General features: G+C 34.5%; 2 protein-coding genes across 3 annotated transcripts; one reads left to right on the forward strand and one right to left on the reverse strand.

The window, feature by feature from the left end:
• Positions 1 to 3,294: 3,294 nt before the first annotated feature.
• Positions 3,295 to 10,590, forward strand: LOC145037552 (ARM repeat superfamily protein). 2 transcript variants are annotated; one of them, XM_078986239.1, is made up of 21 exons: positions 3,295 to 3,444; positions 3,556 to 3,623; positions 3,798 to 3,949; positions 4,313 to 4,387; positions 4,734 to 4,849; positions 4,936 to 5,050; positions 5,265 to 5,393; positions 5,612 to 5,659; positions 5,884 to 6,008; positions 6,110 to 6,306; positions 6,620 to 6,912; positions 7,577 to 7,726; positions 7,969 to 8,196; positions 8,461 to 8,610; positions 8,710 to 8,785; positions 8,892 to 9,019; positions 9,110 to 9,310; positions 9,463 to 9,603; positions 9,676 to 9,804; positions 9,891 to 10,100; positions 10,194 to 10,590. In XM_078986239.1, exons 3-21 carry the CDS (start codon positions 3,815 to 3,817, stop codon positions 10,344 to 10,346), a joined length of 2,799 nt encoding a protein of 932 aa, XP_078842365.1. In that variant the 5' UTR covers positions 3,295 to 3,444; positions 3,556 to 3,623; positions 3,798 to 3,814; the 3' UTR covers positions 10,347 to 10,590. The 2 variants fall into 2 exon arrangements, with proteins under 2 accessions (XP_078842365.1, XP_078842366.1); XM_078986240.1 differs by having other exon boundaries at positions 3,803 to 3,949.
• A 239-nt stretch (positions 10,591 to 10,829) lies between these two features.
• On the reverse strand, positions 10,830 to 12,656 carry LOC145037553 (transcription termination factor MTERF8, chloroplastic-like). Its single transcript, XM_078986241.1, has 2 exons — positions 12,567 to 12,656; positions 10,830 to 12,447 (listed from the first exon to the last, which is right to left on the reverse strand). Exon 2 carries the CDS (start codon positions 12,421 to 12,423, stop codon positions 11,347 to 11,349), a length of 1,077 nt encoding a protein of 358 aa, XP_078842367.1. The 5' UTR covers positions 12,424 to 12,447; positions 12,567 to 12,656; the 3' UTR covers positions 10,830 to 11,346.
• Positions 12,657 to 14,909: the final 2,253 nt, after the last annotated feature.

Raw genomic sequence — 14,909 nt, forward strand, 5'->3', positions numbered from 1 at the left:
CGAATCCCTCAAACCAAGGCTCTGATACCAACTTGTAACATCCCAAAACTCAAGACCAAATTTTTTGCTTTAATTAAGTTATTATATAAAACCAACATTATAAAAACATTCATATTAATATCTCATGTCAAACCAAAGTGTCAATAATCAAAACATATTATCATAAAACCATATCATAGTGTAATCCTAAAGATCTCATGTGCGGAAAACGTAGTGTGATGCACTGCGATCGAGCCAGCTCCTTTCCTTGAAAGCAAGGTACCTGAAACCAAAACTGAAAACCGTAAGCACGAAGCTTAGTGAGTTCCCCAGATATCACATACCATACATACTAACTGGTCCATACATGCCATACATAACCAAGAGCCATTCATAACAAACATATCCATAATCAAGTAAGGTGCTATATGCCAAACATAGTCTTGCGGGTATGCCACGGGCCGCACGTGGTCTTCCTGGTCAAGCCTGGGGCCACTCCCTCGGTCTTACAGACAAGTGCCAATGGCTACCCCTTGGTCTTCCATGCAAGCATCACCAAGACAACTATACATACTACTCTACTAGGCAACGCAACATATAGTGTTCCCGGAGCCACCTCCCGTTTTTTCATATATAATAGCATACAGTACACCAGGAGCCACCTCCTGGTCTTTCGTACATAATAGCATATAGTGCCCAAGGAGCCACCTCCCGGTCTTTCATACATATTGCCTAGGGCTAACCCTCGGGTCTTCCTGCCATACGTAATAACATATTGTGTGCCAGGAGTCGTCTCCCGGTCTTTCATGCGTAATGCCTAAGGCTAACCCACGGTTATTCCTATCTTACATAAACTAAATGGGTCGGCATTGCAGCCATAGACCCATACAAACAGTGAGGAGACTCACCTCGCACTGCCGAAAACTCGTTGAACACCTCTGACTGCTAACCGGCAACTTCTGAATCGCTGACTCTTCGGCTTCCTGAACTATCAATACCCAAAATAACATTTAGATCAATAATCCAAAAGTCAAACCTGGTCAAACTTGGTCAAAGTCAACATCCAGTTGACCTGACTCGCCGAGTCCATACTCCTCCAACCCCATACAACCCCGAATCCACTCGTCGAGTCTAGCAATAACTCGACGGGTTCTCCTTCAACCACTCAATCGGGACCAACTTCATCTGACTCGCCGAGTTCATCATTAAACTCGTCGAGTTCATCATCCACATATGAATGTGTCTAGCCTGTGACTCGTCGAGTTGTATGAACAACTCGTTAAGTCCATCCTTATAACTAAGGAGATTGCCTTAGACTCGCCGAGTTCTTCCTTGAACTCGTCGAGTACGATGAACTTCATGACCATTATGGACTCAGACGGGCTGAGTCCATTTCCAATCTCAACTCATACCCTTAACAGAAGGGTTTTGGGGCAAGAACTGGCCTGACTCGCCGAGTCCCACTACTGACTCGTCAAGTCTTTCTATGTCCAACACTATTCCGATGCTTTCAGACAAGCTCAACGCATCCAAGACCCATATTTGGCCTCCTAGGGTCGGGATATCACACAAAGTTGCTACCTTTGCACCCTTGCATGGCCCTTTTTGCTCAAAAGGCCATAATAACCACTTAAACTTTGCATAGGGAGTTCTAATGGCATAAAGCTTCCACCTTTATGCTTTTACTACTCAAGACACTCCTAGATCTAAAAGGATCTAGATTGGGGACGTCCAAATCCCATAAGAGATCATCCTTGGTCCATAAACTTCATAAAAAGGGACATAAAGAGATATAACAAGCTAGAAGGCAAGGAAGGAACTTGATTACCAAAATGGGCAACAAGTGGAGTGAATCTTCTGGATCTACTCCTTCCTCCTTGAACCTCCAACCTTCTTCTTGTTCCTCCAAGCTTCAAGGATGCTCCAAAATTCCCAAAATGACTCACAACTCAAGGAGGCTCTAGGGTTTTCGTTCTGGACTTGAGAGAGTATCAAGGGGCTGATGAAGGCTATAATGTTCCTTAAATAGGGTGCATGGCCCTCATTTACGGGTTTTCCCCAAACCTGGCCAACTCGCCGAGTCAGTCTTCTGACTCGTCGAGTAGGTCACTAAACCGGCGACCAAATCGCGCTCCTACTCGTCGAGTCACCCATTTACTCAACGAGTCACTTCCTCATTTGAGGTTTTCTTCTCTTTTCTGGCCTTTTTGAATTCAGGGTGTTACATAAATATTAAGATTTAATCTTGATTCAAATCATTGTCTTATTTGTTATTTTGATTGATTCTGGAAGCCTCCTAAGATTCCCTTAAAACTGTTCACACCATAAGGGTTTCAAATGTTCTCATTGCTAAACTAGTGAACAATTAATATTCAATCCTTGTACCTTCAGGTTAATTCTAATTAATCTCAAATTAATTATTATTAATTTTGATTAATTTGCAATTAACTTCTAATTAGTTTATTAACTTGTAATAAATCAATTAACTAGTTATCTCACTCTCTTATTTATTTTCTAACTGTTTTAGCTTTTGAGAGAAACCCAAAAATAATTGTTATTATTTTCAAAGTTATGCCTATTAGTTATGAGATTAGACTACTATTTCCAGCAATATTATGTTCATTAGTGTATAATTTTTAGTGTTTTTATGAGTGTTTGTCATCAATAAAAACTAAAACAAATTACACGAGAAGTTCATTTGGTTTGAGGTAATTTGGGACTAACAATAAAAGTAATTTTTTTTTATATCTTTTAGTATAAAAAGCGCTTGATAACATCGAAATAATTTTTAAGTATGCATATTTCAATCAAAAGCGAACGTCATCGGTTTTGCACATGAATCATTTGACTTCGTTTTTAAAAAACACTTGATGAAGACGGTATGCGTTGTAGCAAATGACTTGAATGTGCTTTACAAAGAAAAGATCGAGACATCGTAACCAACGTCACTTATTAAGCCGATTAAGGAAAAATTGCAAACCATAAAGCCGATGGATGGAATTTTTTTGTGTATTCAACTTAGTTGAGTAACAAAATAAAAAAATTTCTAGAAAACTTTTTTGACTAAAAAATGTAACAAAATAAAAACATGATATAAAAACCTACCTATTGAGAAGACATGGTCTACTTTTGTAACTTAGCATTAACTTCAATTAAAAAAAAAAGGAGGCGACATTTCTTGAAATCCAGCTTGCAGATGCTGAGATGAGGAAGATAATTGTTAGTTGTGACAATTTCAAATATTAAATTCGTATTCCCCTCCACGTAGGGCACTGAAAATTTATTCAGAAAGAGAAAAAAAAAAAAAAAAAAGTTGAATAATTTTTTTGGCAGTGGAAGTTAAAAGTGCCGGGGAGGAGGAGATTACAACACTCTTCTTGCCTCCCCACGTCTTTAAAAAAATGTAATATCAGGCGATTAGTTTACATCGACTAATCATAATCTTTCGTTTTCCTTCTGCTTTAGGTAATAAATTCCATCAAGATTCATACCAGTAACGTTCCTTTCAATTTTGATTGCTACCCTTAACGGATTTTTTGATTTATTTATCATCATTTGCTTTCCGTGTTCCTCCAGATCGAGATCAGAAGCTTTCCGATTGTGCGATCAAGTTCGTTGAATGATCTTATAATTCATTTGCATTGGTGGGTATCGTTCAATCGATCCTAAATTCGACTTCAATTTACTTTTCCCCTTCAATTCGGCCGACTTTCTAAATTTAGCAGCCGAATTCACTTCATGATTAGAGCTGTGTGATTCTGATTCACTACATTCCAGCTGCTGAGTTCATCTAGGCTTGACGAGTTCTTATTTTGCAGAAAAGTTCTTGAGAAAAATGGGGGTTATGTCAAGGCGGGTTTTACCCGTCTGTAGCAACCTCTGTATATTCTGCCCTTCGATGCGAGCGAGATCACGACAGCCAGTTAAACGATATAAGAAGCTTCTTGCAGATATATTTCCTCGATCGCAGGTGAATAATTTGACTTGTATGCTATTCATTACTTTATTTGAGTTGAATTTTACTGAAATGTGATTTGATTTGATCGAATCCCTAGTTAAGTGTCTAGTTTACTGTTATAATGTACCACTTAATCCTACAATAAGTATTAACCATGATGATCATTCAAGGATAGAAGCAATTTGAGGAAAATATTATATTTCTAATGAATCTATTAGGCATAGAAGGGATCCTCTATAGATTTTCTGCCTAAAATACTCAGAATTTAGTGATGCCAACTTTGCTATTATGATAGATGACAATCACGAGCATGATTTTTGTATCTTAATGGTGAATTTTATAATTACTCTAATTATAATCAACTTCAAATTCCAGAATGCTGAGCCAAATGATCGAAAGATTGGGAAGCTTTGTGAATATTCTTGTAAAAACCCTTTACGTATACCAAAGGTAAAGCTTATATCACTCATCTAAACTACCATATTAATGATCCCATGCTCTTTTGACTTTGTTTTTTCAATCTATCTAAAGACTCTGTTTCTTTTTTCCATCAAGTGTTGTTTGGATAAATGATGTTTAAAAAATATTTGAGAAAATGGCAAGACACTTGAGGAAATGGAAGGAAAAAAGAAATGTGGGCAAATTTGTAACATGTTAGGACTTAATGAGGAAAGCCTCATTCCTCTGACTTTCTCCATTAAGTAGTTCTTTCTGCATTAAGTCAAAAAGAAACACCTTAAAAGGGCTTATGTTAGTTTATTTATATCTTATGTCATTTGAATAACATTTGTTACAGATTACAGATTACCTAGAACAGAAATTTTACAAAGAGATGCGCAACAAAAACTTTATCTCTGTAAAAGCTGTTTCACTTGTTTATGGGAAATTGCCATCTTCATGTAAGGAGCAGATGTAAGTTGAAATGCATTAACTATCTTCACTTAAAGTTGAATTTTGCATAATAATGTATTCAATCCAAGTTTTTTCAATATCTTCAGGCCACTTTTTGCTAGTAGTTTGTTGGGAATTGTTCGGACACTATTAGAACAAACTGATAATGATGAAATGCGAATTCTTGCTTGTCAGACTCTTGTCAGCTTCATAAACAATCAGGTAGTTAGAATAGTTCTTTAGGTTAAATGCAAGAAATAACAACATTCTTTCATGGATTTGTTTATTATAGAATCATACTTTTTCATTACTTTCTATTACAACATTGCACTTCGAAAAATCTACTCAATTACAACAATGCCATTCAATTTTTCAATAACAAAAAATTGAATGGCATTGTTGTAATTAATGATAATTAACTTCTTAAAAAATACAGGTGGATGGGACTTACATGTTCAACTTAGAAGGCCTCATTCCCAAACTTTGTGAACTTGCTCAAGAAGTTGGAGATGATGAAAGAGCATTAAGGTTGAGGTCATCAGGGCTTCAAGTTTTGGCTTTCATGGTAAACATAATTTTTCTTTGTTATCTTTATCATTTATAATATCGATAATTCTTGACAACTTAGTAATAGAAAAGATCATTCCTTATCATTTTCCTCTTTAGTTTCTGTAACTTTTGGAGCTTCACTTAAGGTATTGTGAATACATGGTACTCTCTAATGATATAACCTAAAATACCCTTTGCATAATTTCTAATATTGTTCTTGATTTTGTTTTCTAGGTTCGATTTATGGGGGAGCAATCTCATATCTCTATGGACTTTGACAATGTACGTTCTACTTCTTTTTGCTTTTCTTCTGTTCTCTATAAACTTTTTTAGGTAGATTTTTAATGATGAGGATGAGGAGGGTATTTACGTCTTGTTTAGAGATCGAGAATGAGTCCATGTCTGATCTTGTTCCACCTTTTTAACAAACGGGACCCACTTGATTTTTTTTTTCTATTTTTTTATTTGAATTGATATTCAAAATCTTGTTTTTGTTTTAAAAATAGATTGTATCAGTAACCTTGGAGAATTTTATGGACACACCAAACACTGACCATGAATCATCATCATTAATGGATGTAAACAAGATGATCACAAATGTTGTTAACTTTAAAACGGATGTTCCCATGGGGTAAGTGGGGTTATGTTATTTATGTATACAGATATTAAATTATTCTTCCTCATTTAAAAGATTTATATCAATTATAGCTTTTGTTTTTGAAAATGTTACAGGGATGCAAACAGAAGCCCCTCTTATTGGTCGAGTGTTTGCTTGCATAATATGGCGAATTTAGCAAAAGAGGCAACAACTGTTAGACGTGTACTTGAACCTCTTTTTCACAATTTTGACACTGAAAAGCATTGGTTCCCTGAAAAAGGGTTGGCTTTTTCTATTTTAAAGTATCTGCAGATGGTGTTGGAGGAATCAGGTAAATGTTGATTCTTTTTGTTTTTTGATTCAAGTATATATATATCGATTAGTAATAGGGTTAAATGCAAGAAAAAGCTAGTTACTTTCATTTATTTCTTCCTATTATAGTGTTTTACTTCGAAAAAACTTTGTACTTACAGCATTATCATCCACATACAAAACAATTTCTACAGCTATAATTGACTAGATTGTTCAAGTATATATAATAAAATGACTTGATAAGAAAAAAGAAGCATCCTACTTTTTTTTTGCATTTAGCATGTAGTTTTAACGGTTTTATAGTATTAACATTTTTTCCACTTTGAATTCAGATGACAAATCACATCTACTCTTGTCTATCTTAATCAAGCACCTTGATCACAAAGATGTTATGAAACAACCAGTTATTCAGATGCACATTGTGAATGTTGCTACACAGCTTTCACAATATGTAAAGCAGCAGGCATCAGTCCCCATTGTTGGAGCAATAGCTGATCTCATTAAACATTTACGCAAATGTTTGCAGAATTTATCTGAGCCATCGAGTCCTAGAGTGGGCCCCATTAGCTCTTATATGGATCTTCAATGTGCTTTGGAGAATTGTATCTCAAGTCTCTCACATAAGGTTCTTTATGTCCCTTAGTTATTTGATGCTTTTAGTTGGCTTTTCATATATGCAAGAGTAAATCACAAAAAGGGTCCCTTTGCTTTTCATGATTTTTACTGTGTTTGGTCCAAAATTGATTTTTTTTTCCAGTTTCGGTCCCTCAAACCTTAATAAATGACCACAGTTGATATGAAACCTTAAAATAAAGACGAAAATCGTTACAAAACCTTGAAATAAGGACCAAAATTGAAAAAAAGTTTTGATTTTAGACTAAAACACAGTAAAAATAGAAAGTATAGGGACCATTTTTGTCATTATCTTAATATTAAATTAGGGCAAAGTACATAAAAGCACAACATACTTTCACCATTTTTGGATTTAGCCACTTAACTATTTTCATTAGTGATTGAATCATTATCTTTTTTTTACCCATTTAAAAAAAAAACATTTTTTCTGGTTACTCAGTTTTGATAATATAGAAAATCACAACGTACTTTCATCAATGTTATAATATCATAATCCTAAACCGGGAAAATTTGTTTTTTAAAGAGTAAAAAAAGTATAATGGTTGAATCACTACAGAAAATAATTGAGTGGCTAAATTAATAAAATAGTGAAAGTACAGATGTTTTTGTGTATTTTTCACTTTAAATTAAATTGTACTTTACTTGATGATTTGTAGGTTGGAGATGTGGGACCCATTCTTGATTTGATGGCTGTAGTGATAGAGAATATTTCAGCAACTCCTACTATAGCTAGAACAACTATGTCTGCTCTTTATCGCACTTCACAAGTTATCAGTTCCATTCCAAACATTGCCTACTACAAAAAGGTAAGGGTATTTTGGTCATTTATTTCAATTCCTTCCATCCATGAAGGAATGAAATCCATTAAACATGGAACCTGAAGGATCCCAATGGAATTGAATTCCGTCCATTTGCCAACCAAACATGCCATGTCATGTCATGGAATGGAATCTCATATTCCAATTCCACCGCAATCCACGAAACAAACACCTCTTAAATATGCATCAAATTACATATAATGAATGTTTTCGGGTCTTTAACTTTTCAGGCATTCCCAGATGCTCTGTTTCACCATTTGATCTTAGCAATGTCACATCCAGATCATGAAACACGAGTTCTTGCACATCAAGTATTCTCCAATGTGCTTATGCCAGCTGTAAGTCAGCCTTCATCAGGTTATAAAGCTGACAAATCTGAAACCATAGATGAAGAAAATCATGCCATGGAATCATCATCTCGTGGTGGAATCACCCATTCTTTGCCTAATGGGAAAACAGTATGATGCAACTTCTCTCTTGAATTCATCATCATACTTCTTTTTTCTGTTTCTTCATTAATCTTTGGTATGATGGAATCAAGAAAGGAACGGAATGCTTCATTCCAATTGGAATAAAAAAAAAAAACTTGCGTGTTTTGAATGATGGAATGGAATGAAGAACTCATTCCATTCCATTCATTCATTAATTCCATCCTATCCAACCAAAAAGACTCTTAATGTAGATACTCAATCATTTATGTGATTTTTTTTTTAATTCTATAGATCTCAAGTTCCTTGAGACTGAGTCGCCATCAAGTGAGCCTTGTGCTATCATCAATCTGGATTCAAGCAACATCTCCCGAAAATACCCCTGCAAATTTCGAGGCAATTGCACACACATATAGCCTTGCTTTATTGTTTACTGTATCAAAGGTGATGTTTCAATCTCAATCCTCAATATTCCACCTAATCAACATTTCATACATAAAAATTCAAGAAATCATATATTCATCTCATTTCTTCTTTCTTCAGAATTCAAATCATGTGGCACTAATCCGCTGCTTCCAGTTGGCATTTTCCATTGGAAGCACCTCACTGGATCAACAAGGTAAAGATTAACAATTTGACATTCAAATATTCAATCACACCCCTCATTAAATTTATACTTTTTTCAAATTAATTTTTGGTATAAATTGATTTTTGACTTCTTGAAGGTGGTCTACAAGCATCCCAGAGAAGATCTCTCTTCACATTGGCATCTTACATGCTTATTATTTCTGCAAAGTCAGGCCATATTTTGGAGCTGATTCCAATAATTAGATCAACATTGACCAAAGAAACGGTTTGTTTTTGTCATAGAATTAGCAACATACTTTTACTCTTTTTATAGAAATATGTAATGTACTTTTTATATTGCTATTTTTCAATGCAGATGGATCCTTATCTTGCAATAGATGAAGAAGATATGAGGCTGCATGTAACTTCAACAAAACATGGTGAAGATAATGGCTATGGATCACAAAGAGATGAAACTGATGCAATGAAAGCACTTTCTGCAATCGAGTTAAAGGATCAAAAGTTGAAGGACACACTTTTGTATCATTTGTTATCAAAGCTTGAAGATTTATCAGAGGTTTGTTTATTGTTCCTTTCGTTAATTTGTAGGGCTGAATTTAAAACTGATTATAATCATCCTACTTTTACAAATTATTTAAACCACAAAACATGACACTTCACTATATTTAAAACTGATTACTTATAATCATCATCTTTATATTTCTACAGGAAGATGAATTAAATATGAAGACACAGCTTTCAGAGGGATTCTTCCCTGATGATGAATACCCTTTGGGGGGCCCACTATTTATGGACACACCTATTCCATGTTCTCCAGTTGCCCAAACGGATTTCCAGGCTTTTGATGAGGTAATAATAATTCTGTCTTTCTTTTTTGGACTGAATGAACTGTGAGAAAATGACGATTTTACCCTTGGATAGGTGATGCCTCATGCTGATGAGACAGATGAGGATACGTTTCAAGACCAATACGGAAGCCAATCAGCTCGCAAAGATTCTCTCTCCATGAATTCACTTGACATTTTAAGTGTTAATCAGCTTTTGGAATCGGTATGTCTGTTTTTTAATCTTTTTTTGGAAATTAAAAAACAAAAAGATAATGATAATTAATATTAAATATTGTGTTTGTTTAACAGGTGCTGGAAACAGCACGTCATGTTGCAAGTTTGCCTGTTTCCTCAACTCCTGTAAGTTATGATCAAGTGAAAGATGAATGTGAGGCTTTAGTAACAGGAAAACAACAGAAAATGTCTGTGCTTCAAAGCTTTAAAAAGCAACAAGATAACAACACAATGTTGATTCTTTCTGGTGAAAATGGTAAACAAGATCAAATTACATCATACAATGTAAGAATCTTGACTTTTTTATTTTTAAGTTTCTGTGTCCCTAAAAGCCTATATTTGATTTTTCGAAATGTTTTTTTAACCTTTTTTTTATAGAAAATGGAGCTCCCAGAAGATGTTAAATTGTTAACAAATGGGGAGCAAACTGATCAACTTGTTTCTTATACAAAACTATACAGTCAACAACAGTCTTTTAGGCTTCCACCTTCAAGCCCATATGACAAGTTCTTGAAGGCTGCTGGATGCTAATAAAGTTTCAGTTGTTTTTGGATACATGGATTCACTAATGATTTCTTGTTATAATGTTTTTTTTTTTCCCTCATAGTCTTGGTGTTATATAAAAGTTTGATTTTTTTTTTTTTTGTTCTTTTTCAGAAGTAGAAAAAGAAGGTTTTTTGTTTTGTTGTAGTGTATGTAGTTGTGGGACAAAATGTTGTGTTTTAGATGATAAAATGTTGGAAGTGAATATTGAATAGTTGTGTTTCTGTTTTTATTTTCATTTGTGTTGAGGTGTGGTTCGTATTTGTGTGTTGTCTTTGACCATGAGATTTGCAACTAATTTGATTGATATTATTTTAAAATGTTTTTTATTTTTTTTTTCAGAATATTTGTTTGCTCGTTATCATACTTTGCATATGTTATTCTTTCGTATGTTATCATACCGAAATGGAGTATCATAAGGATGCAATTTAAACAATCTAAACAAGTTCAATTGTAATACCCGAACAAAAATAAAAAATAATAAAATATATAAAACTTAAAGAGGCTAAATATAAACAAAGCCTAAACTATGTTACCTACATCTTTAACGTAAACAGTCCAAACAAGTCAATGATAATATGTTACAAAAAAAACTTAAAAGGACTAAACGTAAACAAAACTTAAACTATTATTACGCTGATTCTATCCTTCTTCAAAAAGATCAACTTGGTTACAACAATTTGATAACTCAAATTGAGCATTATTATGTCAAATACACAAACAATACAAAGCAAAATACCAATTGTGTTCTAACTTCTAAAAGCCAAGTGATGTGCATCTTTTGAAGCAATTTGGACAATAAAACCTCTCACCCCCAACATTTGCAGAACACTTCAAAAGTTATAAAAAGAATATGCACTCCTATGCTTCAACTAACATAGTGCAATCTCCCAATTCCCAAATCACTATATTTCGTCAATTCCACTTGTGCAAATCTAATGATATTATACAATCTAAAATCACTAAAAAAAAAACTGAATTTCGTGTTTCATTCTTTTGGCACAACCAAATCACCACATTTGTAAGCCAATAACAACTCATCGGCGTTATCTCTGTTCTTAGATATGAACTTCTCCAAGAACTCATCTTCAGGCAACCACATCACATTAAGAAACTTCGGTGTCTTCTTCAAAATCTTTTTTGATGTCAAAATATTTAAAATTTTATACCTGGGAATCACTCGTTCTTCCAAACTAAGCATCAAACAAGTAGGTCGACGAACTAACACAGCCTTATCAAACTTAACTGTATTTAAGAAGAATTCAATCCCAAGATTTAACTTTGATTCAGATACTCTAAACAATCCAGGAGCCCTTTTAAACATATCTGAACATTCGACTTTAGTGAACCCAAATGATTGGAATAATTTAAACTTTCTTTTAATTGTTTCATCACTCATACAGCTCAAAGTATACAGAGCATGAACCAGCATTCTTGAATCGAGTGAGAATCCCATGTCTAACACCTTGGATACAAGATCTTTAAGCTCTGATTCACCCATTATCAACAGTCTTGGTTGTCTTGTTGTAATTGTAACAAGTTGTGACCCAACAATTCCGCATTGTTCTAAGTATTTGATATTAGCAGAGATTCTTGTCACCGGTTGCTTAATATCAGCCCAATTACATCTTGTCAATGTTCGAATCAGATTCTCATTGTCATGATTCATCAGCTCTTTTATGACATCAACACAGGGTTTCAGCCGTTCAAAACGATTAGATAAGTAACCTGGGTTTTTGGAAATGAACTTACTCAGTTCTGAACCAGCGAGACCCAAATTTTGAAAAAACTGAATCCTTGGTTTTAGGGTTTTTTCGGCGTCTGCGAAAAGGATTTGAGGAGATTCGTCTACCCAATTTTGAATATCGGTGCTGTTGAATCCGAGAGACTTTAAGAGTTGAATAACGGATTGTGGGTTGGTCTCGGAGGATGAAAACCGAGTGGATAGTGAGAGGGCTCGTGGTTTGGAAAATCCTAAGGATTCTGTGAGGTAATCAATAATGGAGGATTTAAATGGCGATGGGGATGGAATGGTGTGAAGATAACGAGAGAAGAGATTCGCCATTTGAGCTCGGAGGTCTTGTACACCCTGTTCTCGTGTTTAAAAATGAAGGGAAGCGAAGGGGAAAACAATTAATCAGTTGTGTTCTAGAGTTGAGAAGCAGATGCAAGAAAAAATGGGAGGCATAAAGGAGAAATCGATAATACCAGGTGAAATCGCAAAGCAAATGCAGAGAAAAATCAGAAGCCTTTTTCTGCTTGATTGAGAAGCCGAAGGGGTGTTTTGGCAAACCTTATTAAAACACTTTGTTAGCTAAATAACCTATTCTACATTTTTATAAATAAAAAAAATTTCGGATAAAAATAATTTATTTAGGTGAAAAAACTCTCCTAAATCAAATTTTTCATAAATTATCTCACACTTACTTATTAGTTTATAAATCAATAAGCTATAAGCTAATAAACACTAAGTTTTCTTTGCCAAACACTCCGAAGTCTAAAGTTGTGCTCCCTTTATTTGTTGAACGTCCGAAGAAATAAGGCCAAGGGTAGAAGCGTCTTTTTCATATGTTTCTCTCCCAGACATCCAAATGAAGTTTTTAACCGGATTGGTGTTTTGGAAAACATATTTACCATTAGTACTTTTTAAACATATCAACATAAGGTTTTTTGGTAATTTAGTAAAAAAGAAAAAGCCATGGTGCCCTAATACCATGTTCCGAGTTTCATTAAAGAAAGGAAAAAAATGAAATGAAATATGAAAAGAAAAGAAAGGAGGTGAAGGGAAAGTAAGTTGCATTTTTCTGTTATCGAGTTCAAAAGAAATGAAAAGATAATTATTTTTCTTTTGTGTTTCCGAGTTGAAGGAATAAGAAATGGAAACTAAAAGTGGATAATTATACAATTTTCACGTTTTTACCACAATTTCAAATCTATACCACACAATTTCAATGCCTAAACTTTTTTTTGCCACTGTAGCATGCCTCTCGACTTCTTTATTTTTTTTCACATGATTACTTATACAAGAATCATAGGTAAATCATTAACGCATCACTTATTATTAATCAAACGTCAACTATGTTCATAATTTGCATTACTTTTTCAACCAATACCAATCACAACCACTCATAGTGGAAAAAAAAGTCAAAAAACCCCAAAATGAATAACTTGTGCATAACATGATGTCAATGTAAAGGTAATCAAACAGATTCATACTCAACAAATTCCAATGAATGAACTCAAACCAAAAACCAAAAATATAAAGTCAAACTCATAAGCAATCAAAAACTATCATCCTAAGTAAGTCATTTACCAACATTCATCATTTTTTTCAGCAAACCCTTTTGTTATGTGTCCAGAATAATGGCATCATGTAGAAGAAACAAAATTAGGAAATCATTATATAAGGAGAAAAGAATGAAACCTGATGTAAGCCTTGCTGGGATGTTGAATTGATGACAGAGGATGAAGAAGCAATATTTTTGTGCATGTTGTTGTTGTACGTGAAATTCTTATATAGGGTTCAACGATAGTTTGGTAATCATTAGGTTTCTATGTTTATCATTGATTATCTTCTCTCCAAATCCCTCCAATTTGGGTGGAAGATTAGGAGAGAAAACGTTCCTCTGACTTCCTTTCTTTTCTTCCCAAAACATTCTAAACAAAAAACTCGAGAACACGATTGACTCCTTCTTTCTCATTGATTCCCTCCTTTTCTCTCCACTTTCCTTGTTAAATGAGATTGGGAATAGGGTGTAACTCTCATTATTACCAGAATGATTGAAAGACACGTTGTGACACCAATCTCCATCAATAACCGTCAACCCTGGCGACTCCACTGCAGGAGGCGAGATAGTCGGCAACTCAACTCCAGTCGCACGACAACAATTCTATCACATGTAAGATTTTCGATTTCCATCACATGTTCGATTTTTCAACCTTAATCTTCAATCATATCGGTTTTTTTAACTACAAGAAACGATTCTATTGACCCTCAGGGTTCAATTTCTATATTTTTTTATTTCCATCATAGGTTTAATTTTTTGAACTATAAGAAATGGTTAGAGCACAATTTGTTAGCTGATTGTTTCTCTGTTTGTAACGTCTGGAAAATACTAAGTAAAAATTTTATTTAAACTCAACCAAAAACCATCAATCATTCATTTCAAAACCCATAAAAGTGTGAAAATGTAGTAAAATAGTTATCAGAGCACAAATCATAACTCAACGTGTGGAATGTTGGTGGATGCGATGCAATCACGTTGAGCTTTTCCCCTTGGAATCGGAAGTACCTAAAAACATTAAACATAAAAACGTAAGCACAAAGCTCAATGATTTCCTCGAAATTCCACATATCATACATACATCGGGACCCGCCCGATTAACAGGCTTCTCTTTAGCATGTAGTGGGCACCGTCCAACAGATATAGAGGGCCCCGCCTAAACATACATACAAATACATGCAAGAGTCACACAGACATGTAGCATCCTATAAACATAATCCAATAGGCCGACATTGGTGCCTTCGACCCAAAAATATTGTGAGGAGAC

The sequence above is a fragment of the Lactuca saligna genome, chromosome 3 (assembly GCF_052625555.1).
Source record: "Lactuca saligna cultivar CGN05327 chromosome 3, ASM5262555v1, whole genome shotgun sequence".
Taxonomy (NCBI): domain Eukaryota; kingdom Viridiplantae; phylum Streptophyta; class Magnoliopsida; order Asterales; family Asteraceae; genus Lactuca; species Lactuca saligna.

Bases quoted from the DNA above. Each gene is read 5' to 3' on its own strand.
- LOC145037552 (XM_078986239.1), top strand. From the start codon at position 3,815: ATGGGGGTTATGTCAAGGCGGGTTTTACCCGTCTGTAGCAACCTCTGT. The intron at 5,394-5,611 runs GTAAACATAATT...TTTGTTTTCTAG, and splicing joins TTCAAGTTTTGGCTTTCATG to GTTCGATTTATGGGGGAGCA. The intron at 6,307-6,619 runs GTAAATGTTGAT...CTTTGAATTCAG, and splicing joins GATGGTGTTGGAGGAATCAG to ATGACAAATCACATCTACTC.
- LOC145037553 (XM_078986241.1), bottom strand. From the start codon at position 12,423: ATGGCGAATCTCTTCTCTCGTTATCTTCACACCATTCCATCCCCATCG.